Below are 27,978 nucleotides of genomic sequence, written 5' to 3'. Positions count from 1 at the left end.
TGCCTGCAGCCCCTGCCTGTGTCCCCATGCCCAGCAGGGAGATGCAGGCAGGGCCGGGCAGGTTCCATGGGACTGCAGGCAGGGCTCCTCAGCCGGGCCCTGGGCTCTGTCTAGCCCCTACCAGCCCTCCCCCATCAGCGGTGGAGCTGCAGAAGAATGTGCCCCTCTGCCACCATTTCTTCCCCTTTCCCAGCTGGACTGTGCTCAGCTTGGGCCAGGCTGTGACCTGCAGCCTCCCCCAGGGCTTATCTTGCTGGTGGGGAGAGACCAAGAATGCACCGCAGTTGGAAAAGTGACCTTTATTTAAAAAATAAAAAGAGCAACAAACCCCAGATGTTCTGCAATAAACCCCTTGTGATGTCTTGTCCCAACACGTGTGCGGTGTCCCTGCTGTCCTCTGTGGGGGCTGCGGGCGGGGGGACACTGGGCAGCCCCTCTGGGCTGGCAGCCACCTCTCCTGCTCCTGTCCCAGCTGGGAAGGCACCTCCCGGCCGGGAATGTCGCACCGGAGCGGGACCGTGGCCCACGGCAGGCACTTCTCCGGGTCCGTGTGTTGCAGCCCCCTCGGCCTCCTGCTCCAGCTGGCCGGGGCTGCCCCTCCCCGGGGTGCCGGGCAAGCGCGGCTGGAGACCCTGGGAGCTGCCATTCCCAGGACGGGGCTGGCCCGGAGCATCCCTCGCCGGGAGCACCTGGGCTGCGGGAGAGGAGCTCGGAGCTGCGGAGTCGCTCCCGTGGGAAGTAAAACAAACCCAAACAAGACAAAGTAGTGGCGGTGGGTGATGGGGGTGCGAGTCAGTCCTCGGGGGCTACACCAGCCCCGCCGCCTTCTCCTGCACGTTGTACTCCTTGCTCCTCTTCACCTTCCAGCTGATGAGGGCGAGCAGCACGGTGCCCACCACCTTGTAGCCCACCTGCAGCCCCAGGTATCTGCCGGGAGAAGAGCAGGGACATGCCGCGTCTGCAGCTGGCACTTCCAGCCGGCCCCAGGCTGGGCTGGGGCCCCTCCCGTGCCCGGGGCCAGGGCGCAGGGTACCTGTTTCGGAGGAAATCGTTGTTGTAGTAGGCGCAGAAGCGGCCCGGGGTGCACTGCTGCTGCTGCCAGTAGATGCAGGAGGAGTCGATGAGGGCTCCAAACATGGCCGGGGCCGGCAGCCAGGCTGGCGGGGAGAAAGGATGGGGTCAGCTGCTGATCCCGAGGGGTTCGGTGCCTCTCGCAGCTCCAGCAGCCCCCCAGCCTCATTCAGAGACAGACACTCACCCAGCAGTCTCATCAGTAAGAACTGGACTCCGATGGCAAATGACTTCTCATCCTGGTTCACCACCCTGCAGGGGAGAAGCCACAGGAGGTCAGAGCTGCTGGCCCTGGATTTGGCCAAGACTTGGGCTGGTTGCACGTTTATGACATTTGTCCTGATGTTTATGACTTTGTCCTGTTGATCCCAACATGAGGAAACACTGTATCGGCTCCCCCCTGGAACTGAGGACCCTGCACATCACTCACCGTAACACCATCATGTAGAGGGGGTTGTGGGACAGGCAGGCGACCAGGGCAGCAAAGGAGATGAGGAATATGGCAGGAAGGAGCATATGGGAGCAGCTGACTGGACAAGAGCCCGTGTAGGTGGAGAACAGCTCATTCCCATTCAGGGAACAGTTGTGGTAGATCTGTTGGAAACGTTTGGAACAAAACAGACGTCAGACTCCCAGCGCCAGCAGCAGCTTTCTCGGGACAAATCATCCCACGTCCCTGTGCAGGACACCCATAAGAGCACCAGCTCCAGTTTTAAGGCACAGCCATGGCATCCTGTAATGGGATTTGCCACCATCCCTGTTCCTCCAAGCAGGTTCCCAGGGTCTTACAGCAATTTTCCAGGGCACCTTCCCAGGGCTCAGCACACCGTGTGGAAAAGATTCCACCCCCTTATGGCATTTGCTGGGTTCCAGCAGCATCACTCCACTATTCCCAGCAAGGCTGCTTTGCTAACCACTTGCTTTACTCACCGTTTGTCTGGGGTTGGAGGGGTTGGTGGTGCCGTTGGTGCAGCCAGCGAAGCAGGGTGAGATGTATTCCGTGGTGTTTTTCCGGCACACGGGGTGGAAGATCTGCTTTGAGCATTGGCACCCAACCCGCACCTTAATCTGCTGCTGGAAATTGGGTGTACTGCCAGAAAAGAGGGGGGAGAAATTGGTAAAAAGTTAAGAAATAGGACAGGAAGAATTAAAAAAAAAAAAAATCCCTTTTGCTAGTTGAGCAGTTTTCCTGTTCCTGTTTGGGCTGGGACACTGCCAGCAGCAACCTGGCCTTCTGCCAGCCCCTGATCCCTGCAGGTACCTCTGGAAGTGTGCAGTGAATGTCACAGGAATAATGTTATGTCTACAAACAAGTACTGACACACTTCTTTTATCTTTTTTCTTTTTTTTTTTTTTTTTTTTTTTCATCTGAAAATTAATCAGCCAAAAGCCTGTAGAAATGGAGCTGGGCTCCATCCAGAGCTGCACAAACAGATGCGTGAACAGCCACAGCTGGAAACACCACATGGACACAAACTGAAAGTGGGCATGCTCCCAAACAAGCCTGATGGCTGTGGAAGTGAAGAGGACAAACCCAAATCAGCCCTGTCTTCCCTCACTCCCCCAAGGAGTGCATCTGCTGGAGTCACACAGCCTGAATCCTGCAGGAATGTGGCACTGGGGAGCTGCCCTTGGGCAGGGTGGGATGGGGCTGCTCCACCCCCTGTGGGAAGATGGCATCAGAAATCTCTTCCTTGCTGGCAGTGCACTGGGAAATGAGCTCAATGCACTTGACATCAAGCCTTGGTCATATACAAATGTAATTTTTATCTTAGGAAGTCATGGTAAGAGCCAAAAAGATCCACTGAGGTGAGGAGAAAGATGATGTCCAGCTGGAATACTGGGAGCGTGTGAAGTGATGCGGACACAATGTTACTAATTTTCCCCTAAAACTCCAGAGTGAAAAATTACACCCTGCTTGTTTGGCCCAGAAAATCATGGATAAACGCCCTCCCAAGCTCTCTGGGCTGTGAAGCAGCCGGATTTCCTCCATGCAGTGGGGATCAAGGAGCAAGAAGCAGCATGGTGATGTCTTTTGCCTCTCCACCTGCGTGTATCCCTCCCCACAGATAAGAGCTGGAGAAACGAGGAGCTGGGAGCAGCACCTGCATTACCTGGGGTGGTAGATGCCCTCGATGTGCCCTGTGGAGCAGCCCATGAAGAAGATGGGCAGGCAGATGAGGATGGAGAAGACGAGCACCACCACGGCGAAGCGCGGGATGGCGCGCAGGGAGAAGGAGAAGCGCTTCATGATGATCCCTCCCAGCAGCATCCCGAGTGCCGCTGCCGGCAGGTTCACAGCTCCTGCAGAGGAATGGAGCCTTCAGGGGGGTCCTGCCTGCCCAGAACCCCTCCATGGGCAGGGGGCAGCTCTCTGAACCTCACAGGAGTTGGGAGAACCCGCAGATCAAACTGTTGTCCAAGACAGCCCAAGGCAGCTGGGGAACTACAGGTCAGGAAAGTCACCAACTACCCCAAGGTGAACCCCAGGTCTCATCCAAAAATGAACTTTCACTGACTTCTTCTCCAGGATTTAAAAAGCCTGGAGAATATGGGCAGCTGGCTCCCTGCTGATGGATATTTTTTGCCTCCGTCCATGCTCACCTATGAGAAAGTTGGCCTGGGAGGGGGAGGCACCGTACTGCTTCTCCAGGAATTTGTTGAGGAAGGTGGCCAGACCCGCAATGACAGAGGAGAAGCTGCACTGAGCCAGCACCAGCAGGATGAAGAGGGGGTTGAGCAGCAGCCTGAGGAAGATCTTTGGGAATCCTACAGGGAAACCATAGGAAAAATGTCTTTTAGCCATGTGATCTTCACACCAGCCATTTGTACTGGGAATAAACCCCCACCCTTAGCCTGCTCCCAGTAAGGATGTCTGTGGGATGATGATGATGATGATGATCTGCTGGGGATGTCTGCGGGCACGGGGAAGTGGGAGGGGAGACACCCTAATGTGTCCATGGACATGTTTTCCTGGTGGGATGTTGTGTCCTCTGGCCCCATCAACAGAAGCAGATGGACCCTGGGAGTAACTCTGTTTATTTGGTCTCTTAGGAGTTTTCTAATTAGAAGAGAGTGGTGGAGAGCCAGCATCCATTAAAGCCCAAAGAGAGAAGAGGGAACTGACAGCTCCAGGATATGACTGCAGTGGAGGAAGAGGCAAGGAGGGAGGGGCTTTATGTGGGAAGAAATCCTCCTGGAGCAAAAAGAGTCATTAATCTGGTCCCTCAGCAGTGACATCCCTCCCAAGCCTCTTTTGGCTTCACATAAACAGTGTCAGCTGCAGTGCGGTGACCTCGTCAAGGAGCTGGTGGCGCCGGCAGCCCCATGCCCACTCCTGGAGCTGGGGTTAAACCTCCCAGCGACCCTTTTCCGGCACACTCGTACCACTTTAAGGTCCTCAACACAAAATTTGGAAACAATTCAGGCCCCACAGAAGTGGGGCCTCAAGAGGTCTGTAGCCAGAGGGAGGCTGTGCCCACCTTCCCGTGGTCCTTAGGTCCTCGTGGTGCTGGAGCTGGTCCACACACGGTGCTGGGCTACCAAGGACTCCCAACAAACCTCCTCGGTGTGAATCTGCCGGTGTGGGGGTCCCCACCCACCCCACATGGCCCAGCATGGCCCAGCATCCCCATCCACCCTCTCCTGGACCCCCCAGGGGTTTACTTTTGATGAACTCCAGCAGGGAGGTCTCTTGAGCAGCCCCTGTCTCCATCTTCCTGAGCATCCCGGCCTCCGTGTTCCGCTCCTGGGAGGGAGAGAGGAGCAGCCTGTGGTGAGAGGGGCTGGCAGTGTCCTGGCACAGGGAGGCTCAGGAGGGCCAGGGTCTGTCCCAGGGGCCTTTGACCCCAGCCAAGCCTGATAAATTACAGCAAAGCCCCATCCCACGTGCCCTGAGCACTTCTCCAGGCTGGGAGAGCTGGGAGTGTTCACCTGGAGAAGAGGAAGGCTCTGGGGGGACCTTAGAGCCCCTTCCAGCACCTAAAGGGGCTCCAAGAGAGCTGGAGAGGGACTTTGGACAAGGACCTGGAGTGACAGCACAAGGGGGAATGACTTCCCACTGCCATTAGGGTTAGATGGGATCTTGGGGACAAATTCTTGTGGTGGGGAGGCCCTGGCACAGGGTACCCAGAGAAGCTGTGGTTGTCCCATCCCTGAAGTGTCCAAGGCCAGGTTGGATGGGGCTTGGAGCAACCTGGAATAGTGGAAGGTGTCTCTGCCCATGGCAGGAGGTGGAACAGGATGAGCTTTAAGGTCCTTCTACCCAAACCATTCTGGGATTCTGTGATTAAAGGGGTGAATTATCTCAAATATCACTGCAGCCCCTGAGCAGAGCAGCAAGACAACAGCTTGTTGTTGAGCTTGTTGTTGGGGGATTTTAAGAACTTGGAAATCCTTTCTCCCCTGAACCCTGACAAAACACCTCCCTTTTAACTCTGAAAATGAAAGTTAGAGATAGTTCAGCTCAAGTCTGGGGAGTCCTTTAGCCATAACTGTGAAATATTTTGGGTTAAATTTTACCTTTAAAGAATAAACGAGTAAACAATTTCAAAACATAACTAAAGTATTTTTGTAACAAAACCAGCGGGGTTGGGCTTTGAAAACACCAAAATGATACATATTAATTATTTTCCACATTTTAACATTTGTTTTAATGGGAAAGGGTTGCTGGACTGCCTTCCTCCCTCCTACCCCTCTCCTCTGGGGACAGGTATTCCTTCCTTGAGCACATCCCTGGCTCCAGGACGTTCCAGCCTCTGGACATGAGGTCTCACCTCTCCTTTCAGCATGTACCGAGGGAAGAAGAAGTAAGGGATGGAGGTGAGCACCAGGCAGCCCGAGGAGATGAGCAGCCCCAGCCACCAGGCTCCGATCCACCGCTGGTCGCTGGGCGTCAGGTCCACTGTCATTGAACACACAAGGACACACTGTAAGAGCTCCAAGGGTGAACGGGACAAATCTCCATGAAAGTATGGACTGGTGGAGTATGAAGAGTCCCTGTGGGACAACCCAAGGGTCTCTCCACTGGCATGTAAGAGCAAATGGATGGAGGTGGGAGCTCCCACCAGTGTTGGCAGCAAGACCAGCCCTGGTTGTGTTTGACCTTTGTTTTCCCTGGCCAGGGCCCTGTACTGCCACTCATCCCAGCTGTACCGAGCCTCCCAGGTGACTGCAGGATGGATTTGGTCAGCATGGAAGCACGCTGGTGGCACAGGTTCAACTGTAACCCCTGAGCCAACCAGTGAGGCAGAGATTATGGGGGTCTGACTCCATCCTCTGCCTGGAGAACACAGTGGGTTGGACCATGCTGCTGACAGGGATGCTGAGCCAAGACAGGGACTGGGAAAGACTGCGCTGCTTTCCTGGAAAAAAGTTGCTCTTCCATTGTTCCAGGCTCGGTCACCTGCTGCTTGCAGGGACCGAGGGAAGGCCCTGTGCTGGCAGAAGCTCCTGGTTTCCGAGTGGACCAAACTCCGGGCGCCTTCTCCGGAAAAAGGAGGAGAAGGTGAGAGCCGCTCTGTCTCCAGCACACACATCCTTTGGCTGGGCCAAGAGGTGCTCACGAGAGGTCTGACAGATTGCCTGGCTTGGCTTGGGGACACAGCTACCCACGGCCAGGATGTGGCAGCTGGGAAGGAACTGCGGCCAGCTCCGGGTGGGAGCTCCGTGCCAGGGTGAAACAGGAGAGGAGCCCACACCCCACTGAAACAATCAACCCACTTCCCCAAACAGGACCACTCCACTCTGGAGCTTGGACGTCATCATGGAGCGACCAGGCAGAGGCTGCTAAATCCGTCTGCCGCCGCAGGGAGTGGGCCAAGGCTTTTTGGCATTTCCTGCCCACGTTCATTTATTATTCTTATCAGGCACCGGACAAAAATGTCAGGCTCTGATCTCTCTAAGGAAACACAGGAAAAGCCATGTTAATGATGGAGCTGGGGAGAATTCTTTAGAGATTAAGTTACCAGAAATAATAAGCACATGCCATGGATAAAGCACATTATCCCTGCGGTGGCGTCAGCTCAGCCCCTCTCTCTGCAGGTGCTGGTGGCACGTGCTGGGGAGGAGGATGGGTAGACTCAAGTTCTCTGTGTATCCATAGGGCAGTGGTTGCTCTGTGGTTCTCTTCTCCATCCCTGGACTCCTCAGATTTCCCTGTTCCTCTCCATCACCATGCTGGGGTTGTGGGACACCTCCTCAGTGTGGTGGCAGTGGACAGACTCCAGCCACGACCTCCAGTGCAGCGCCATGAGTTGGGCATTGGAATGTCCCTACCCCAGGGCTCTGCTTCGGTGCTGGTGTCAGGACCACCTGTATCTGTCCTTATGGGGTGATGGAGTGGAGGAGTATGGTGGGGGTGCTTTTCCAGATCAGTGGGTTTTATGGGTCACAGGACTGGTGGCTTCTGTTACCTTTCATCTCAGAGTGACCTTCTGACCCACTGAGGGTCTTTAGGACCTCTGCTACCTGAGCAATACTCACCAGTGTCAACCCTCCCGATATCCACGAAGAGCCGCAGCACCACGGACCCCAGCAAGTATCCAAAGGCAGGGCCAAACACAGCAATGGCAAAGAGGATGGCTGGGAAAAGGGAACACAGAGAGCCTCCTTGAGCAGGGAATTGTAGCTTCCATGCAGATATGGCTTCTGTCTTCCCAGGAAATGCAGGAATGGTGGCACAACACACAGAGGAGAGAAACCACCTTTCATCATGCTTCAGATGGTGAGAAGGTCCCCACTGCCCCGACACTGAAGGTGGTGTTTATCTGACAGGAACAGAGGGGGAAGGCAGCTGCCTGTGGACAAAGTCCCTCTGCTCTGCTGCCATCAAGGCTTTGCTGACAAAATGCAAGTTGTCAGCTACACCATGAATATCCATGATATTCATGAACCTCAGGGAGCAGTAGGGCACTGACATCCTGGGCTCACACAGGTGATTGAGACCTTCATGTCCTCTAGGATGCCAAGGAAACAAACACATCCTAATCCTCATATCCAAGGAAAAATATTTGGTGTAAAGGTCAGGAGAGGTGAAAGATTCTGAGGGCAAAAAGGCCACCAGACCACCCCAGGTGTAGCTGAACCCTCCCATTCCAAAACAGATAACCCATAAGGTCAGAACATTTTCTTTTAGTTTGTTTGCAATGACAGGATTCAAGTTCCCTCCTTGAGAGAAATTCTTTACACAACCTTCTCAGGATGTTTAAAAGGAGGCAGTGAGCTTGAGCTGCATCAGACATGATGCAGAGAGGTGGAATTGCTGCTATATTGAGGCAACCCTGGAGCCATTCACCCTGACAGACATTCCCACAGCACTAAAGGGAGCACCTGTATTATAAACAACACACCAGGCCCACTTTCCTTCCTCTTCAGAACCTTTCAGGTTCCTTCAGTCCTCTTTCCTTCATTTTCCTTGCAGATTGGAGAATTCTAAGGGATCAGTGGGACAATTCATTGGAACAGTGATCCCTCACTGCAGAGGGAAGACAAGAATGCAGGAGCTTGGAGCAACTTGGTCTAGTGGAAGGTGTCTCTGCCCATGGCAGGGGGTGGAACTGGATGAGCTTCCAGGTCCCTTCCAACCCAAACCATCCTGGGATTCCGTGAAACAGAACAATGTACAGCAATGGTCCCACTTACCAACATACAGTGGGGAATTGTTGGAGTCTGCAAAGTCGTCCACGTAGGATATCCCAAAGGGCTGGATGGGCACGGTCCCGATCCCGGCCAGCAGCTGGGCAATGACCATCATGGCCCACATGCTGCTGGCCTCCTTCTCGGGGTCCCGGGTGGTGTTTGGGCACACAAATCTACTCTCTGCATAGCACAGCTCAACCTGCCCCTGGCTTTTGTTACCTGGAAGGGAAAAAAAAAGAGCATTTCAACACTGGGTACATCCCCTGCCTCTTCCCACACTAAATCCCCAAATAGCAGGAATCTCCCAAACTTGCTGAGTAGGCACAAACTGCTGGATTTTGGATGGATTGCTCATTTTATTCAGCAGTTCTCATCACTCTGCCCTTCCTTTGGAGTATTATACTGAGGTCAGAGTAGCAAACAACAAGGCTGTGATTTTATTCAAAATTTTAAAGAGTTTATGCCATGGAGTGAGGGTGCTCTGGGTTTAATGAGGGCAGACCTAACCCATGGCTGGTTTTTGCTGTCTGTGGTCTCTGCTGCCTTGTGGTACCTGGGCAGGAACAGGGAGTGATGCCCTCTGGGGTCAGCTGGCTGCCCTAAGCAGGACTCCCTGCCCTGAATCCCTGCTGCCCCCATGGCTCAGAAGTAGCCCAGCTCCTTACAAAACATGGCCCTTGCTTCTTCATACAGCCCAGACACGGGGGGTCTTCACCCTGCTCCAGACTGCCATGGAAACTCCAGCCAGGACTGAAGTATTTTTAGTCTGTGAACAGACTGAATGTGTTCTTTTCCATCATCAGGCAGTCCTCATAATGCTAATATCTCTGTCTTGTCCATCTGTCTTTGCAGTCCATCCTCTAATCCTGTTCAGTTTAGCAAAGGTGTTCTGCAAGAATTGTGCTCTGTACAGAGCTTTTGGGTCAAACACAGTTCTTGGTACTTTCTTTCGAGCTTTTCAGTGAGTTCTGGTTATATTTCAATGGTTGCACACAAGCCCAACACTAATCAACTGGGGCATCAGCATTACTTGATCAGGGCATAATTCCTGTCCAGTTTCCTTATTGTTGTCCCTATTCACCCACACAGGGAGCCCAGTCCTGGGCAGGGAGCAGGGTGATACTTGCTCCTTCCTCATTTCCTTTGCAGTAAGAGCAGCCCCTGTCCCAAATTCCGAACCTCTCCATAGCCTGATGCATGAATTTAAGCTGCTGGAAAACTTGGCATCTGATGCCTGATTTACTCTCCAAATTCAAAAGTCATGGGATGGGGATGAGAAGAGATCTGGGTTTCAGAGGTGGCAATCCCCATGGAGCCTGAGGCTCATCAGCATTCTGAGGATTTAGGGACCAAAACCACTTTGGAGAGACCAAAGTCAGCCTTGCGGCAAGTGATGCTGGTTCTTCTGCTTATTCCATTCTGCATGGAAAATAGAGCTGTCATTGTTCACACGAGCTTGTTCCCAAAGCCTTCCCAGTTAAAGCAGCAGCCTTCCTTGGATCAGATCAGGATCCTGGCCAGAGCAGAGCAGGCCCTGGGACAGGGGAGATTTGCTATATCACAGAATTCCAGAATGGTTTGGGTTGGAAGGGACATTAAAGCCCATCTCATTCCACCCCCTGCCACAGGCAGAGACACCTTCCACTATCCCAGGTTGCTCCAAGCCCTGTTCAGCCTGGTCCTGGACACTTCCAGGGATCCAGGGGCAGCCACAGCTTCTCTGGGCAACCTGTGCCAGGGCCTCACCACCCTCACAGAGAAGAATTTCTTCCTAATACTTAATCTAAACCTACTCTCTCTCAGAGAAGCTATGGCTGCCCCATCCCCACAAATGCTCAAAGACAGACTTGGAGCAACCTGGGACAGTGGAAGGTGTCCTGCCCATGGCAGGGGCTGGAATGAGATGGTCTTTAAGGTCCCTTCAAACTCAAACCATCCCACGATTCTGTAACAACAGCTGGAATAACACGTGCAGGAGAGGCAGAAGAAACCCCACACCTAATTTTTTGCATTCAGAAGGGGTTCCAAAGCTATAATGATGCAGGTTTAACCAGCAACTGCCCACCTTAGGGCACTGCCTTCAACCACTGTTTAAATCACGTGTGCCCTGGAAACACCCCCTTTCTGGGGGCAGTCACACGTCCCCCATCCCGGAGCAGCTGGATCTGGGTTTGTGGGGGCACAGCTGGTGGCCCTCACCCGTGCTGAGTGCAGTGTACTCGTAGGGGCCCGACAGGAAGTGGGGCAGGGTCACCAGGAAGGCCCCCAAGGCCAGCAGCAGCCCCCCGATGCCGATCACGCGCGGGCGGTGCACTCGGCTGCCGAAGTAGCTGACGAAGATGATGAGCACCACGTTGCCGATCTGGAAAAGGCACAGGGAAGAGGGAGGAATGTGAGAAGACATCACTGAGGACATCCAGACCCTATGGCTGTGTCTGGGTGTGTGGACAGGGCTCTCATCAGGAGGTGTTTGACGCTCACAGGATCATCCCCTGGCTCTGTGTGTTCACAGCACGTTACTGCTCCCTTCTCATCTCCAGCCACAGGGTCACTCCTTGGCCTCGGCCACCTCTGGGCAGCCCTTGTTGGCATGAATGACATGACAGCCTCCCTGTGATCTGGCTGGGGCTTTTTCAGCACTCACACCTGGCCCCCACCCCAAAGGCATCACAGAATCACTTAGGTTGGAAAAACCCTCCCAGACCATCAAGTTCAACTGCTCCCCCAGCACTGCCAAGGCCACCGCTGCCCCATGTCCCCAAGTGAAACATGCACATATCTGTTAAACCCCTCCAGAAATGGGGACTCCACACTGCCCTGGGCAGCTGTGCCAGGGCTGGACAGCCCTTTCAGTGAAGACATTTTCTCTCACACACAAACTAAACCTCCTCTGGCACAACTTGAGTGTGGCATTCACATTCTCTGAATAGAGAGACATAATTCTCTCTCTCGGGATTTTTCCTGGAGAAGCACAGAGAGAACAAGAAAAAACAATTCTTATCTGCTCCTGTGTTTGTCCCATGTAGAATGTGGTATAGAGATTGTTTACCCAAGGTGACTGCTTGATTAGAGTCTGGTGATGGTTGTTTGGATTCATGGGCCAATTGAATCCAGCTGTGTCAGACTCTCGAGGAGAGAGAGTCACGAGTTTGCTAGTTAGTGATAGTTCTTGTTAGTATAATATAGTGTAATATAGTTATAGTATCATATAGTATAATAAAGTAATTAATTAGCCTTCTGAAATCATTGGCATTCAGAGCACATTATTCCCAGGCCTTGGGTCGCTTTTACGATACTTGAGGCCATTTCCTCTTGTCCTGTCCCTTGTTCCCTGGGAGAAGAGATTGACCGATAATGTGGCATAAACTGACAATTCCTCCAAAATCAGCAAGGAATGAAACATATTGCCTCCATTCCTGTGACTCAAACAGAGATGAGCCCTGCTACAAAGTCCAGCTCACTGCAAATATTTATGACCCTAGACATTTGCAACTGCAGACAGCGTCAACAAGAAAGCCATGAAACCACGCAGCTTGCTCAGGCAAGTGGGTGAACACCACAAAATTCCCATTACATGGGCTTTAACAGCTCTGGACAGCCTAAACATCATTTTAACTTTGGCATGTTGAAGTTGTCCCTCATTGCAGGGGGTTGAGCAAGATGGCCTTTAAAGGTCCCTTCCAACCCAAGCCATTCTGTGATTCTATGTATGGCTAAGAATACTTCGTATTTATGTTTGTGTGGGCTCCCTTGTTTGTCTCTTTGTGGGTTTTGTTCTTGGAATTGCTGGAGGCACCAACACACTGAGATTGTTGTCCTGGACAGGCAGGGCACCTCACGTAGTCACACACAGCAGGAAGTCTCAGTGGGCCCTGAGACGTCTTTTTAATCCCAAATGTTCATGCTGGTTGAGGTAAGACTTGGGCATCCACTTCCCTAGGGATCCAGGAAGATTCCCAGTGTCCAGCTTCTTGATGGAGCATCCCATGTGCTCACCAGGGAGCCCATGAACAAGTGTGCTGGCACTTGGTGCCAGCAAAAAAAGTCTCTGCCAGCAAATCTTTTCCTGTCATTTCCCAGGCCTTGAAGAGCTGCTAGGAAGGGCAGAATTCCTGAAAATGTGAATGAGGAAACTTATTCCAAGGAATTTCTTGATAAGAAAGTGTTTGTGAGAAAATCCTCAGCCAGCCCAGCAATATGCCTTAAACTGCCAGAGGGCAGGGTTAGATGGGATATTGGGAAGGAATTGTTCCCTGTGAGGGTGGAGGCCCTGGCAGAGGTTGCCCAGAGCAGCTGTGGCTGCCCCTGGATCTCTGGAAGTGTTCAAGGTCAGGTTGGACAGAGCTTGGAGCAGCCTGGGGTAGTGGAATGTGTCCCTGTCCACGGCAGGGGGTGCAATGTGATGGGATGAACTTCAAGGTCCCTTCCAACCCAAACCATTCTGGAATTCCATCCAGTGGAAGTCTGCTCTTGTCCAAGGGACATCACCACAGGACCCCCCCGTTCCCCCCCCCGAGGACATCCTGACCCTGACGTGGCAGAGCAGAATGAGGTGTGACGAGGTGTCCCAGAGCACAGCACAGCTGCTCCTCCCAGCACACGGAGGCTGAGGAGGCCCTGGGTGTGAACAACCCTGAGACCCTGTTTTGGCAAGGTGCCCCCCAGGTCCTGGCCACACTTTGGGCGCTCCTCTCCCAGTTACCTCGTGCAAGCTGGAGATGAAACCTGAAGAGAGGCTGGAGAGCCCAAAGCGCTTCTCGATGGTGGTGAGGCTGCTCTTGAAGTTGGCGCTGTAGAGGAGCTGGGAGAGCTGGAGGAGCCCATGGCACAGCACAAACACCTGTGGGCAAACAAAGAGTGCCACCCCAGTGAGGACCCACTTGGAATCACAGACTCGTTAAGGTTGGAAAAGACCTCCAAGGTCATCAGGTCCAACCTTTTACTGGGTACTGCCAAGCCCACTAAACCATATTGAGAAGTACCACATCTACTCAGTGTTTGAACACTTCCAGGGATGGTGACCCCAGCACTTCTCTGGGCAGCCTGTTCCAATGATTAACCACTCTTTCAGTGGTGAATTTTCCCTGCTATCCGATGTGAGCCTCTCCATGCACCCTTTGAGGCCATATGAGACCACAGCACTGGCAACCACATCCTGCATGAGTGTATTGCAGCTGGCTTTGGCCAATGGCTGCACCTCTGGCATGGAGCATCCTGGGATTCACTCAGCTGGAAAGTCAATTAACTGAACCTGCTCCAAAGGGTGTTGCTAGAAAAAGTCGAAAAAGGGCGTTAAAAGCCCCAGAGGGAGAGGATGAAATGTGCACAGCGTGGTCTCACTACTGGGAGATTCCAAAATAGTATTCCAAGCCCAGCATCTTCCCTTGAGCCGGGCAGTGAGCCGAGCCAGGAGCCAAGCTTAGCAGAGGCAGAGGAGGGAATACAGAGAGTCTGGGAGAAATCTGGCTGAAAGAGCCCGGGTGGGCTGCGAGAGGAGAGCGCTTTCAGCCAGGGATGCAAGAGGCAGCTCACAAGTGTCTTTTGATCTATATTTAGTCAGAACAGTTTTCCTTTATTTTTCTTGGAATGGAATGCATCCACACAGTGCCAAAAGCAGTTAAAAATCAATTAAAAAAATCTCAACAAACAAATAAAAAAAAAAAGAAAAAAACAAATGGGGGAAGGTCTTTTAATTTAGATTCACAGGAAATCAAATATTTGCTGAATACTGGAAGAGTGTCCCTCAATGATAACGTCGGGAAGTGCGGGATGATGGATGGGGGATCAAAGGTACTGCAGGGCTGACAGATTCCTGATGTCCTTGGCCAGGAGAGCAGCAATAGTCCTTTTGAGTATTTATCTGGAAGGGCGGTAGCGCCCAGTAGCGCTGACCCATTAAATGATAAAAAAAAAATCAAAAGAGATCAGCTTGGAGGATGCAAATTCCATAAGTGGGTGGAGTCGTGTTTTGGGAGCAGAGGATGATGCAGGACCAGGCCCAGCAATCGTAGCAGAATTTGGGTAGAAGATGGGCAAGAAAATGGTTTCTTGGGTGTCTTCTCCTGTGAAGGAAGAGCGATCCAGCCAAAAGACGTGGCTGGGAATCTAAAAGCATAAGGGATTGGAGAGATGCTGACAGACAGAAAAAGAGAAGAGGATGGAGATGAAGAAGAAGGAGAAAATGGAGCTCTGGCAGTGTGAGGACAGGTTTGAAAAAACCTGGAGACCATGAGGAAGATGAAGAAGAAAGGCAAATACCCAAAAATGAGGAAAGAAGGATCACAGGCACAAGCTGCCATCACGGAATCCCCAGCCACATCTCAGAGGGGTGAGAGCAGACAGGCTGGCATCAGGCTGGCATTGCCATTGCAATAACCAGGAGAGGACAAAGTCCCAAGCTGGGACTTTGCCCTGACAAAAAGCTGCAGAACAGGAATTTGGGGTGTAACGTGGGAAATCCTCCCAGACAGGGCCAAAGTGGAAGTGAAATATCTGCCAGTAAACTCTTGAAGCTGAATGACCTCTCCATCCTCCCACTATCAGCTCCCACACTTGAAATCCCATCCCAGGACAAAATCCTGCGAGTGGAAGCTGGATCCACCACGTTCCCCAGGCCTGGCCTGGAATTACTGTGGGCCAATCTGGAGCAGAGGGGTGACTCCTGTGAGGATGGCAACTGGAGAGGGGATCTTGTTGCCAGAGAACATGAATTTTTGTCCGTGTGGCTCTGGCCAGACTCTACAGAAGTCACTGGAGCAACGAAGTGCTGGCTGGACAGCAGCGGCCGAGCTGCAGAGCAGCTGGACACAGAGCTCTCCTGGAGCCAGGCGTCAGCCGGGGAAGCAAAGCTGTTTACCAACAGGGAGGGAAGAGGGTGGATCACCGAGGCCGAATTTAGCGCAGCAAATGTCAGCCCAATCACAGGGTAGATGGGGACATGGAGTGTTGGGGACAGAGGGGATGCTGGCACAGAGGGAAGATGAGGAGGAGAGGCAGGTTGGCTCCCCAGAATGCTGGGGGTGGCAGGAGATGGGTTGGAGGCATGGAAGGACCATGGGAACCACAGCAGGAGAGGAGAGGGACAAGCCATGGGTAGAGAGGACAGGGAGGAAAAGGCAGAGCTGCCAGGAGATGGCCTGAGATGTGTTTATGCCTTGGTGATAACCTGGGATGGCCAAAATGGAGCCCTGGATCCAGAGATGCCTGGGAACAAGCTGGGGCTGCCTGCCAGGAGGGAAGATAAATGCAGCTGGAGAGCACCAGCAAAGGGAGAGGAAAACTTTGGGGTGTGACTGCTTCCGCCTGCCCATGGGTCCTTCTAATCCAGCTCTTGTCTGCAGGATTAACCGGAAAGGCGGCAAAGCCGGATGGATCCTCCAGGGATGGGATCCCACCCTGAGACCACACAGCAGCCTCAGCCCTCAGATGTGCAGAGCCCAGAGAATGGGAGGGGAAGGGCAGGGGTGATTTTTTTCCTTGGGAAGAACCTGCCACCCAAAACAGCCAGAGAAAAGCAAAACAACCTTTTCTGCAGGACTTGTGCATCTGGAGCGTGGCTTTTCCAGACACACTCCAAGTGTGAGTTGAGGGAGGTGAGATGAGGCCTGATCCAAGACCTGAATTCAGCAGACTCAGTTTTAATTATAATAAGGACATCCCAAACCTTGTGGGCTCTGAGTGCAAAAAACTGGGAGAGGGCCTTACTTGGAGGGCTCCCCAAAAGGAGTCCATGCACCCCCTGAGGCTGGTGGACATGAGGGGCACCACTCTCCTGTGTCCCCTCACAGGTCCTCACTGGTTTCTCCCATCCCTGTCTCTCTTCCCACACGTTCCCATCCCCAGATGTTCATGCCGACCACCCACAACCTGCTGGCGCGTGAAACCAACCCTGGCCTGGCCCTTCCAGCTGCGCCAGATGTGCTGTGCTGCCCCACGTTCCTGCCGAGCAGCCCCAGGAGGGGAGGGAGCTGCCGTAATCCATCTTCCCTAATGACAAGAAGGGGCTCTTAAGGAAGAGCCAAGCTCACTTGCAGGGAGGTTTCACTGACGCAAAGCCGACACGAGGGCGAAGGCACGGTGGGAGGTTGAGGAGCCGGGGGCGCTCCCAACGCTGACCCTCCGGAGCAGAGGCTCCCACGGGAGCCTGGAGTACTTTTGGAGCTGCAGGCAAGGAGTGATTGCAGACAGGCAGGGAGCAGCACAGGAAGGCCAAAGGCGTGCACCCACGTGGACCCCCCCAAAATCCCCTCGTAATCATCCCCGCTCGTCTTTCGGAGCAATCCTGACTCCAGGCTGTTTATACAAGGCACTTGACTCCTTTCCAAAAGGAGCTGCATTTAGAAGGGAAGCAAACTCCTGGGAGAGACAGGCTGCTGCCCCCACCCAGCTCGTGGGGACCAGCACCTCCCAGGGCAGTGCTTTTTCCAAAGGAAGAGAAACCCACCCCATGGCAGGGAAGGGGGAGGACTGGTTCTTCCATGCTCTGGACAGTGAGAGCTGGCGAGGATTCGGTCAATCCCAGCTTAGACTTCTGTCTGAGATGTGTCCAACAAATACTCAGGTTTCATTTCATAAGATTGAACCATATCTAAGGAGCCTCCAGGGATCTCCAGGAGTCAGGATAAGGCTCTGCTTTGCAGGGATCACAGGTTTGGGATGATCCTGCTACATGTGGCACGGCCATTGCTCCACCTGGAGGAGTGAGTTAAGGGTTAATTCCTTGCTGTGCTTCCACAGTTCACGTCCAAAGTCATCCCTCACCTCATTTTTTCGGTGTCTTCCCCTTGGCAGCCCTGGTTGGAGATAAAGAGGGTGGAAAAGTTGACGGCACTTGTGCTAATCTCCGTGCCCAGTGTCTTTCCCACAGCAGTGGGGATGGAAAGAGCCAGGGCTTTCTCATTAGATGGACACAAGGACTGCCTGGAGACCCTCACAGAACTTATCCAAGTGCTCCCAGGTGACTGATGACACTGAAATAGAATGTGGCCAAGCGCAAAATTAATCTGGCTGGAGTAAACCTTTGCAAAGGAGTAGGAGAAAGGATGCTCCATTAGTTTTTCCCTATGCAGAGTACAATCAGAGTTGAGTCCAAAGCAAAATTGTTTGATCCAAGTAGAAAGTCAGAAGACTTTCCTCCCAAAATCAGGGAACATTCCCCCCAAAGCAGGAGACTCCAAGCTGCCCACCTCTGGAGTCTCCTTCCACTTTAATTTCCTGAGCTTGCAAGAGAGAAAAAAGGAAAAGGAGAGGGGAACTGTAGGAATTAATAAGAATATCCCCAAAATTTTAATAAGAAGAAGACAGTGTTTATTTTAGAGTAGTAAGATCAACTCTTACTACACTGGGAGATTCTCCTGCAGTAGGACAGCTGAGGTTACTCAGTCCAAAAGAAATCTATCAGCTGGATATGGAAAGTGTAGGGTTAGGGTTAGGGTTAAATAGGGTGGGGAAATACATTCCTCCTTGGCATCACTTTCCTATGGGCAGCTGCCTGGATTTGCAGATCAAAAAGTACCACGAAAGATGAAAAAAGCACAGCATTTCCACAAAAAGAACCAAATACCCTGCACAGAGCCCATCCTTTAGCACAGAACCTCTGAGCCTAGTCTGATGGCAGAAGCTGACTTCTAAGTAGGATTTCTATTGCAAATAATAAAATAATATAAAAATTAACCTGATCAGGGATTGCCTGAAGCATGCTGGAATGATGACTGTCTACTGCCAAGCCACGCACGTTTTACACCCCCCGGCTGTCACGTGCAAAGACAATATTTGCTCTTTTTGCAACAAACACAGACACGGGATTTCCTGGCACTGTATCCCTGTGACTTTGCAAGACCCATAAGATCCCAGCTTTGCCCAGAATGGAGGTTTTTGGCTGCAGAGGATTGCTGAGGCAGACCCTCAGTGTGGGATGGTTCCCAAGAAAATAACCGCCCTCACAACAGGACGCTGGGCATCCCTCAGCCTTTCCTCCCTCCGGCAGGTTGGGTGGTTGGTCTTCCTTCATTCTTTCCTGAAGGTCTCTTTTCCTTCTGGGGCATCAGGATCCCGCCAGGGTTTCCTTGAGGGCAGGTCCAGGCTGGCTGTGTTTTGCCTGACCCAGAAGAGTGCGCAAACACTCCTCCCGCCCGGCCGGCCGTGCCTCGTGCTCCCTATCAGCGTCACTCCTCTCCCGTCCTGCTCCCGATAATCTTATCTACGCTGACCACTCCTTGCTTGTGTTTGGGCACCCAACCACCTCGCCCCTCATAAAATTACCTTGTCTCAGGTCTCCTAGACCTTGATCCCACTAAACTTTCCAACCCATCTTTTTCCTTATCCCACTGCTGATGTTGCTGGTGAAGACCAGGTGGTTCTTCTCTTCTGGAGCATGATCCCACCAAAAGCGGACGTGCCCACAGTGCTGGACCATCCTGACCCAACCTGTGCTGCCTGCTGCCAGCACCATCACCACAAATGCTGGAAGACCCTGGTCACTGCAGGTTCTTTTTCTCGTGTCGCTAAGGACCCTCCTTGTGTCTTTGCCACAAACACTCATCCAACCCGCTGTGCCTGCCTGCACAGTGCCCAGAATTGCAATATTGCTTTGATTTTCCAGCTTAAATCAATGGCTCTAATCAGCCATGGCTTTCTCCTTTCCGTGTTCCCCTCTCCAAACCTACAGCCATGCTGCCTCCAGATCTGCGACTTGATAAATCTCCTGTTCTGGCTAAACAAAGCAATTAATAATCTTTTCCAACAGGATATGAGAGCACAACTGGTACATCTCCAGGCTTCTAGAATACACTCCTCAGCAAATTCCTTTAGTCCCTTGGAAGGAAGGGACAAAAAACTTGCCCTGCTGCTGTTGGGACCTCAGACCCCAAGGCCAGGCTCCGTTTCCTCTGCAGAAGACATCCAGCCTCCCCAGGGAGGTGAGAGCTCCCTGCTCACTGCGTGCTCCCAGCACCTTCACCCTGGGATGCTTTCAAGCCGTATCACACTCTGAGAGCCCACAGTCTCCTCCTGACCATGTTGTCCCCCCTTCTACTCTCTTCCATTCCCTCCCTCTCCTTGCCCCAGTACAACACCCAATTTAAACCTCTCCTAAGGCTTTTAAATCTCTCTCTGGATCACCTCCAGCTGAGATAAGTGAAAATAATTCTCTGTTGTCCTCCTGTTTCCTTTTCCATGCCAGGCAGTCTGCAGGCATGGAAAAATAAAGCCTCTGCCTGCACTCGCAACACTTTCACACTGCTCCTCTGTGCTCTCCAGCTTCCAGCTGAAGCCAGTCCAGCTCCTCTAAATCAAAAGATATTTATAAAGCTCTCCTCCTTGTCATCTTTCTGGGGATCCCAAAATCAATTAAAATAGTTCAAAACCACGAATGAGACAGTAAAGGCAAAGAAGCCAAAATATCTGAGGCTCTGTAAACAGAGAATTCCTGTGAAATAATCCTTTTCCAGTGGTTGTCTGGGAGCAGAAAATGGACATAGAATCATAGCTTCATTAAAGCTGGAAAAGAGCTCCAAGATCATCAAGCCCAACATGAGCTTAAATCACCTGGTTGGAGCTTTGGACTGGGGGGCACTGATGGGGTTCCTAGCCATGTGTGGGTATCAAAAGGACCAACCACCTTCTCCACCTTTTAAACCAGTTTCAATCCTTTAGGCTGTGAGGTTCTCGGTGTCCCCAGTGCCACCAGGTGCTGGCATCCACCTGAAGGTTAGGTTCATCCTGCATTTGCCGAGCAGCACAGCTGCAATTCCCCAAACCCCAGCGCCAGTCAGCACAACCCTGGGAGCTCTGGGGAACGTCCAAGCAGGAGGATGTCCCTGCCCATCAGAGAAATCATGGAATGGTTTGGGTGGGAAGGGAGCTTGAAGCCCATCCTGTTCCACTCCCTGCCAGGGGCAGGGACACCTTCCACTATCCCAGCCTGCTCCAAGCCCTGTCCAGCCTGGCCTTGGACACTTCCAGGCATCCAGGGGCAGCCTCAGCTTCTCTGGGCAACCTGTGCCAGGGCCTCAGCAGCCTCACAGCAAAGAATTTCTCCCCAGTATCCCATCTAAATGTCTCATCATCACCCCCATCTCCACCAGTGCTGTGGGGGGATGCTCCAGGTTCCTGGCCGAGCTCAGGAGCTCAGCAGCCCCAAAACCTCCCAGCCCCAGAACCTGAAGACATTTTGTGTTCTGCTTTGTCTCTTCCGGGGGGATGAGGGTGGGAGCAGCGGGCAGAGGGCTCGGCAGCCCTGCACTCGAAGCGAAGGCAGCGGCTGGGCTGGTTCCAGCCGTGAGGCACAGCAGCAGTCACGCTCGCTGCGGCCAGGCCAGGCGGAGCCCGGCTCTATCAGCGGGACCGAGCCCGCTCTGTGTCACTGCCGCGGCCAGTCCGTACCCACGTGTGACCGGCAGTGACTCCGCAGCACCACACGGAACTGTCACAGCCGGGCTCCGCGGGGAACGGGGAGCAGCTGCCACCGCACCTATCCCAGCCCACGGCCACATCCACCGGGAATTGCTTCCTGAAGTGCAGCTGCACCCTTCCTGCATCCCGAGCGTCCCCAGGACTCCGTCCCATAGAATCCCTCAAACTGCCCCTTCCCACCAGGACTTCTCCCTCCCCGATGCCCATCCCTGGCACCATTGTGTTCCCACACCTCCAAATGTCAGTGGCAATGGCTCCAGCTCTGGAAAACACCCAGGGAGAGATGGGGTCAAGTGCAGGGGGTGGTGGTCCCTGTCACAGGGATCATGGAGGGCCAAGATGGTTTACATGGAAAAATAATTTGTTATTTTGGCCCCAGCCCTGCAAAAGACACCCTGGATGTGATCCCATCAGGTGGGTTTTGGGGATTAAATATGAGCTTATTGATTAACTCTTCCAAGTCTTAATCGTGTCCTTCCAAGCCTATTAAAAGTAGGGAAATTTGTTGTGTGGAAATACTGTCCCCATCAGAAACTGCCATTGTCTGTGTGAGGATGTTGTGTCAGATGGCTCTGGGGAGGGTGATGCCTGCAGCTTCCCATAAAATTTGGGGTTGGATGAGGCTTTTTTATAATCCATCATTCATAGCACCAGAATGTACAAATAAGAGCTACAAACCCTTTCAAAGCCAGATGTTCACCACGCCTTGCCCTCTGATGACCATTCACTCCAAAACTCCCCAAACCTGGAAATTCCACTGTGGCACTTTCACATTCTACTCATTTTTGAGGGCTGAGGGGACTGACACTGCACCCAGGCTAATCCTTTCTGACCCTGAAGAAGTTCTTTTGTTAATGTATATGTTTTTAATGCAAATGCCACAGGACAGGAAGAGTGAATAGGTCAGGAAAGGGTGGGGGACCTTGTTGCCTGTCAATTTATACATTTGCTCTCAAAAGCATGAATATTTCTCTGAGGGATGGGTGTCCTGACTGCCCACCATCCCAGATGGAGCACATCATCCCTCTGATGCCAACGAGCACATTTGGGTAGAGCTCAAACTGTTCCTTCATGTGCTTGCACGGTGCCACTTCCAGCCTGCTGACTTTTTAAACCAGAAACAATTCTAAACTAGAAGTTTTGAAATAAAAACATTAAAAAGCAGTTCTAAAGCTTTTCTTCAGGCAGTGGTTTTCCTGCCACTAGCAAAGTGACACTCCTGAGTCATCTGCCCTTGGCCAGATGCCCCTAAAAGGTCCCATCCAAGTGCCCTGGGGCATGTGGGGTGCTGAGCACCCAGCCTGACTCTGGGGCACCCACAGCCCACACCTTGAGGCTGCCTATGGGGTGTACAGATGGAGTAGCATTTATTTGTTGGGGCTTTTGTTTTTTAACCCGAAAGTCTGACATCCTGAAAGAGGGTTTGGCAATGTTTTTTCACTCCAGGCTATTTTTGCTTGCTGTCAGTTTCCAGAAAAGAGCACGAACTGCAAGAAGGGCTCTGGTTTTGGGTGACTTTATTCACCCCAACTCAGGGTTATTACTGCAGCAGCCTGGAGGGGGCTGGGGGCAAATTTTGCACCTCCAGCAGAGCAGAGGACAGGTCAGCAGTCCCCTCCAGGGGAACATTAGTGTAGCCCAGAGGCAGCCCCAAATCATCCAGCGTAATCTCAAGCTCTTTCTCCTGGAGCCCACAGCCAAAAAGTGTCATCAAGCCTGGGCAGTGGGGACCTTCAGGGGTATGAGACTGGGAGACATCACCTGGGACCATGCCTCCAGCCCTGGGAGCTCTCAGGAGGAGCAGCCCCGTGGTACCCTACAGCATTCCCACAGAACTCCAGCACAGCCCAGGGAGCAGCGGGCAGCAGCGTCCCTCATGCAGGGCGAGGGAAGCGTGGTGGCAAACAAAAAACCCCAAATCCCGACCATGGCACCTTCTCCACGGCCACACATCCTGAAAACGCCGGGCTGGGAAGTGCTGACACAGCACAGCACACACGCTCGGGTCCAGGAACACCGGAGGGAAAGCACAGCCCGGCCCGGGCGGCACCGGCAGCACCGGCACGGGAGGGTCCTGCCCGCCGGTGTCTCCTGGCACATCCCCGGAGCTGCACCTGCCTGCTCCAGGTGCCCATGTGTGGAGATGCTGCCAAGTGAGGCATGGAAATCCCCCCTTCCAGGCACATCCAGGCGGATGTCCCGGCGACAGGAGCCAGCACGTGCAGCAGCCTCGGTGCACATCCAAAAACGGGCCAAAGAGCGGGGGGAGAAAGGACGGGTGAGGTGTAAAGGCAGGATGGGAAAAGTGACACACGGCCGGGCTGAGCGGGGTGCCTTCACGCAGGCAGTGAGCTCAGGAGCCTGGAGCTCAGGCAGGATCCGGCTCTCAGGTGGCAGCAGGTGAGGAACTGGGCAGCCAGCACCGGAAAACCACCTCAGCCCACCGAGCTTTTGTTTCTGTCACTCAAAAACTCTGCTCGCCCAAGTTTTTAAAGCAAGTACTGCAACACTTAAGGCAGTGTTTTCCTTTCACACCAGGATGTGGTTAATCATTCCCTAAGCAGCAGCACACCGTGTACGAGACGCCGTGGGGAAGCTCACGGAGAGCTGCTCCATGGGGTCAAACACCCACGTGCCGGGCAGGGCATCACTCCGAACCCGCAGAGCCCCCCGGCCCTGCCCAGGCAGGATTCCCCAGCACTGCCCCAGGAGCTGATGCTCAAATTCTGCATCATCAAACACCCTTCGTTTCACCCGCGGTGCGTAGGAGGGACACGGGGATGCGTGGGGTGGGCTGGGGTCCCTCTCCAGGCAGGAACCCCCCTCCCTCCCCGCGAGCATCCCTGCCCCATCCTTACTTTGATGTTGCAGAAAAAACTCTTGGAGCAGGTGCTGGAGTTTTTGGGGATGTCAACCGGGGATTTGCCAACTTCGGGGCGGACTCCCATGGCGAGGGCTTCCCGGGGAGCCCGGAATCGTCGGGCTGTGCGTGGGCTGCCTCCGCTCTCCGGCCCGGCCCGGCCCGCACGGACCGTGCCGAAATCCCTCCGAGGCTGCGAGTGAGCCCGGCAGCGGGAGCGCCAAGTTCTTATAAGTCGGCTCTCGGGAGCGATGATGAAACGCTTTCTCCTCCCTCTTTCACTTTGTGCGCCGAGGGAACTTTAAAGTCGCAGGAAGCAAAGGCAGCGCGCATGGAGCAGGTGGGGGCGAGGGCTCGGCGAGCCCGGACACTTCGGGAGTGCGGGCTGTGCTGGTGTGACAATGCTCTGCCCGCCCGTGGGGACACCCAGCGCCCCGACCCGCCTCTGTGCTCGTGTGCCAGGCTGCAGGACGCGGCTGGACAAGGAAACGGCACTGGCAGTGGAGCCTTCCCGCAGGGAAAACGACTGGGATTTTAATTCAAAGGTCTCCCGAAGGGGCGAGAGGAAGGGGAGGCACCTTTCATCAACTGAGATTTGGCTCCCAGGTGGTGGGAGGGGGAAACTGAGTGGCCAGATGGAGAAATCCTTCCCCGGGCCGTGGAGTTTTGGAGGGAGAAAAACCTTCAGTGTTTGTTTTTATAGAAAAAGCTGCATTCGTGAAGCTCCTGAGCACTGTTTTTTTCACCAACACCTCTCGGGGCTTTGTTTATGCAGAGCACTAATTTATTTTGCAAGCTCCTCTCAGGGGGAAACGCGTCAGAAGGAGAAGGGCAGGTTGATCCAGCCGGAGGAGAAAGCAGCTTCAGGTGTTTTGTCCTCATTATCGCTTCCCTGCGTAAAGCCGGTGAGGAGAGCAGGGGGACCCCACGCGAAACAGTGGGGCCCACCCTGGACTGTCCTGAGGCTGGAGAAATAAATCCCAGCTCCCGGGATGGTTTCCTGGGAGGGCTGGTGGGTCCCAAGGACCGGGTCCCTCTCAGTGGCACCCCCGGCCCCACGTCCCGCCGTGCTGCTCACCACGAGAGGGTGCCTGGAGCCCGTGGGAAGTGGCTTCCCGGGCGCTGCCGTCCTCCCTCCCGGGTGAGGACCCTCGGGATCTGACCCTGCCAAGGGCAGTGTGACAATCAGCGCTGCTAAGATAAAATGAGCTCATTTGGGCTGTCAGCTTCCCAGTTTCTGAAGCCCATCCCAGGACGAGTGGGTGTCACTGGCTTTGGGGTGGCAAAAGAAGCATCCTTGTTTTCCAGCTTTCTTTTTCCACTCCCATCCCTGAATTTGCCAGATCTGGGGCCAGGACATGGCATGAAGAGACTCTTTACTCCCCTCAGAGTTAGCCAAGCCCTTTTACCCAACATTCTATGGCAAGACGTGGAAGTTTCAGCCTTACCAAGAGAAAAGCTCAAGTAAACCAAAATCTCTGCTCTTCTCCCATCCTCCCCGGGAGCCCAGCGTGCCACTGACCTAATTTTTCAGGCGGTGCCTGACCCGCTCCCTATTCCGTTTATTTTGCAGCAGCTGTGAGGCTCCCTTTGTCATAACAACCCCCTCACGTAGCAGCTGTTCTGGCCACTGACTCCAGCTTTTCCCTACAAATCTGTCTCCGTACAGCAAAACATAGCAGGGAAGATGCCTGACAAGTCTGAGCCCGGCCTGGCAGCAGGGAAACACCCCTGCCCTAATGGCCTGTGCCATGGAAGGGGCTGGACACCCCATGAGGGGAGGATGGTGACCCCCACAAGGGGAGGCAAAAGGCTCTGGTGGGTCAAAAGGGAATCGAGACCCTTTGCATCTGCCTCTGGTGAACATCTCTGGGGGCTGGATGTTGCTGCCCCACTGGAATTGTTTAGATTGGAAAAACCCTCTAAGAGCATGGAGTCCAACTGTTCCCCCAGCACTGCCAAATCCAGCACTAACCAAGTGCAACATCCACACCTCTGTAAATCCCTTCAGGAATGGGGACTCCACCATTGCCCTGAGCAGCCCCTTCCAATGCCTGACCACCCCTTCTGGGAAGGAATTTTCCTGATATCCAATCTAAACCTCCCCTGGCAAAGCCTGAGGCCGTTCCCTCTCATCCTGTCTCCGTTCCCTGGGAGTAGAGCCCGACCTCCCCCTGGCTGTCCCCTCCTGTCAGGAGTTGTGCAGAGCCAGAAGGTTCCCCCTGAGCCTCCTTTTCTCCAGGCTGAGCCCCTTTCCCAGCTCCCTCAGCCTCTCCTGGTGCTCCAGACTCTGCATGGATGCAGGTCTTTGGTGGGAACTGACCACACACCCCACTCAGTGGCTGGAGCAGCCTCAGACCTGCTCGGCAGGTCTCTCCCCCCAGGCACCACTGACCTCCCTGAGTCTGGCCACCCCCAGCAAGCCCCTGCTGGATCTCAGACACGGGGAGGTGCCCCAGCAGAGCTGATTTGCTGAAGGGCAGGGAGAAATGATGCTGGCAAAGCACGCTGCCGTTGTATTTCTCAATGAGCAGCTCTTGCAATAGGTAAGGTAAGAAAACAGCTGGTTCCTGCCCAGCCATGAGCCATGGACTGCACTGGGACCCCCCAGGGGCTGCACACCCTGCTGACCCACCCCATGCCACATCCTGGTCTGTGCTCCAGGAAGAGCTCCTGGTTTTCCAGAGCAAGGGAGCACTGCCCAAGCCATGGGAGCTTAAATAGCCACAGTGACACAATAAAAGCTGACAATCTGAGTTTAAAGTCCAGTCGTCTCTGACCATCGGAGAGCACTGCTCACATCTCCCAAACTTTTATCCTGCTGGAAGAGAAACTCCAGCCCTTGGACACATGTTCATCTCCAGCTTTCCTACACCAACACTGCTTTTAAATCATGGGCTTGAGACTGTGCAATGGGAGTTAACAAAACGAGCTGCACGTGAGAAAATGGGGGTCTCTTGCCTCTTTTTGAGGATTCTCTACTGCATTTCACTTTCTTGGCAAGGAGTGGCTCATCCTGAAGATGAGTGCACGGCAGGGAAGTGATTTATGGTGGAGAGTTGGATTTCACGTTCTTCTCATCATGCTTGGTCAGGGCGATAGGGTTGATGTTAAAGTGCCTAGCAGAAGAGATCCCACATGGCAGGGTCTGGTTTGTTTTACAGTCTTTGGTTTGTTTTACAGCATTCCTGGGCTGTGCTTCATGCTCCTCCTCCAGTGGTCACACTTCCCTGGCAAGGAATCAGGGGAAGGAGAACCCCTCATGCTGCTGGATGAGAGGCAATCAGCTACTTCAGGCCACAGCTCTCCATGTACCCAGCAGCTCACCCTCTAACCCAGCCCCTTCCCTCATCCAGAACAAGTGGAATGGTTTGTCTCCATGTGAAACATGCCCACCTTGCATGTTTCCAATGGCCAGAGCGAACTTTCACCGGTGCAGCAGTGCAGGAACTAAGACAAGTCCCTCTGTGGGGTGCTCACCTTATTCACAGAACATCAGAACCCTCTGAAGCCACTTTCCTTCTGCTGGCGAGGTGATTGGGTCAAACTGCTTCAACATGACCACGAGTAAAGAGAAGACTCTTTTGCCACATCCCCCTCCTCAGTTTCCACCGAGTGGTGGGCTGATTCTTGTTTGGGGACAAGGCTCACTCTGTTTCACCACCCACCTTCAATCTGGCAGGGACTGAAGCACCTCACTCTTCCTCCACGGTATCTCCAACCTGTCCTGCTCAATTATTTGTTGCCAACTGGGCTTTAAAAACACAGAAATCATGGGAAGGTTTGGGTTGGAAGGACCTTAAAACTCATCCTATTCCATCCCCTGCCATGGGCAGGGACACCTTCCATGACACCAGGTTGCTCCAAGCCCCATCCAACCTGGCCTTCAACACTTCCAGGGATGGGGCAGCCGCAGCTTCTCTGAACTTTAAACTTGGAAATTATTTTTTTAGCTGCTCTGCTGCCTCTAGAAGACCTCAGAGCACTCTGACAGCCAC

General features: G+C 53.5%; 1 protein-coding gene across 2 annotated transcripts; it reads right to left on the bottom strand.

Moving 5' to 3' along the window:
- Positions 1 to 284: 284 nt before the first annotated feature.
- SLCO2A1 (solute carrier organic anion transporter family member 2A1) lies at positions 285 to 24,402 on the bottom strand. Of its 2 annotated transcripts, XM_053985881.1 has the most exons (14): positions 23,979 to 24,397; positions 13,412 to 13,549; positions 10,909 to 11,071; positions 8,713 to 8,928; positions 7,555 to 7,653; positions 5,847 to 5,974; positions 4,738 to 4,819; positions 3,676 to 3,840; positions 3,186 to 3,375; positions 2,002 to 2,161; positions 1,502 to 1,665; positions 1,259 to 1,323; positions 1,034 to 1,157; positions 285 to 927 (listed from the first exon to the last, which is right to left on the bottom strand). In XM_053985881.1, exons 1-14 carry the CDS (start codon positions 24,066 to 24,068, stop codon positions 807 to 809), a joined length of 1,905 nt encoding a protein of 634 aa, XP_053841856.1. In that variant the 5' UTR covers positions 24,069 to 24,397; the 3' UTR covers positions 285 to 806. The 2 variants fall into 2 exon arrangements, with proteins under 2 accessions (XP_053841856.1, XP_053841855.1); XM_053985880.1 differs by having other exon boundaries at positions 285 to 1,157; positions 23,979 to 24,402.
- Between the last annotated feature and the right edge of the window lie 3,576 nt (positions 24,403 to 27,978).

This window comes from Vidua macroura, chromosome 10, assembly GCF_024509145.1.
Source record: "Vidua macroura isolate BioBank_ID:100142 chromosome 10, ASM2450914v1, whole genome shotgun sequence".
In the NCBI taxonomy this organism is placed as follows: Eukaryota; Metazoa; Chordata; class Aves; order Passeriformes; family Viduidae; genus Vidua; species Vidua macroura.
The sequence above is the reverse complement of the archived record's forward strand: the minus strand, read 5'-3'. Positions and strand labels throughout refer to the sequence as shown.

Coding starts and splice junctions, on each gene's coding strand:
- SLCO2A1 (XM_053985880.1), bottom strand. CDS start 24,068: ATGGGAGTCCGCCCCGAAGTTGGCAAATCCCCGGTTGACATCCCCAAA. Junction 2,162..3,185: donor GAGGGCATCTACCACCCCAG/GTAATGCAGGTG, acceptor CTTTTCTGGCAG/TACACCCAATTTCCAGCAGC. Junction 1,158..1,258: donor CTTACTGATGAGACTGCTGG/GTGAGTGTCTGT, acceptor TCTCCCCGCCAG/CCTGGCTGCCGGCCCCGGCC.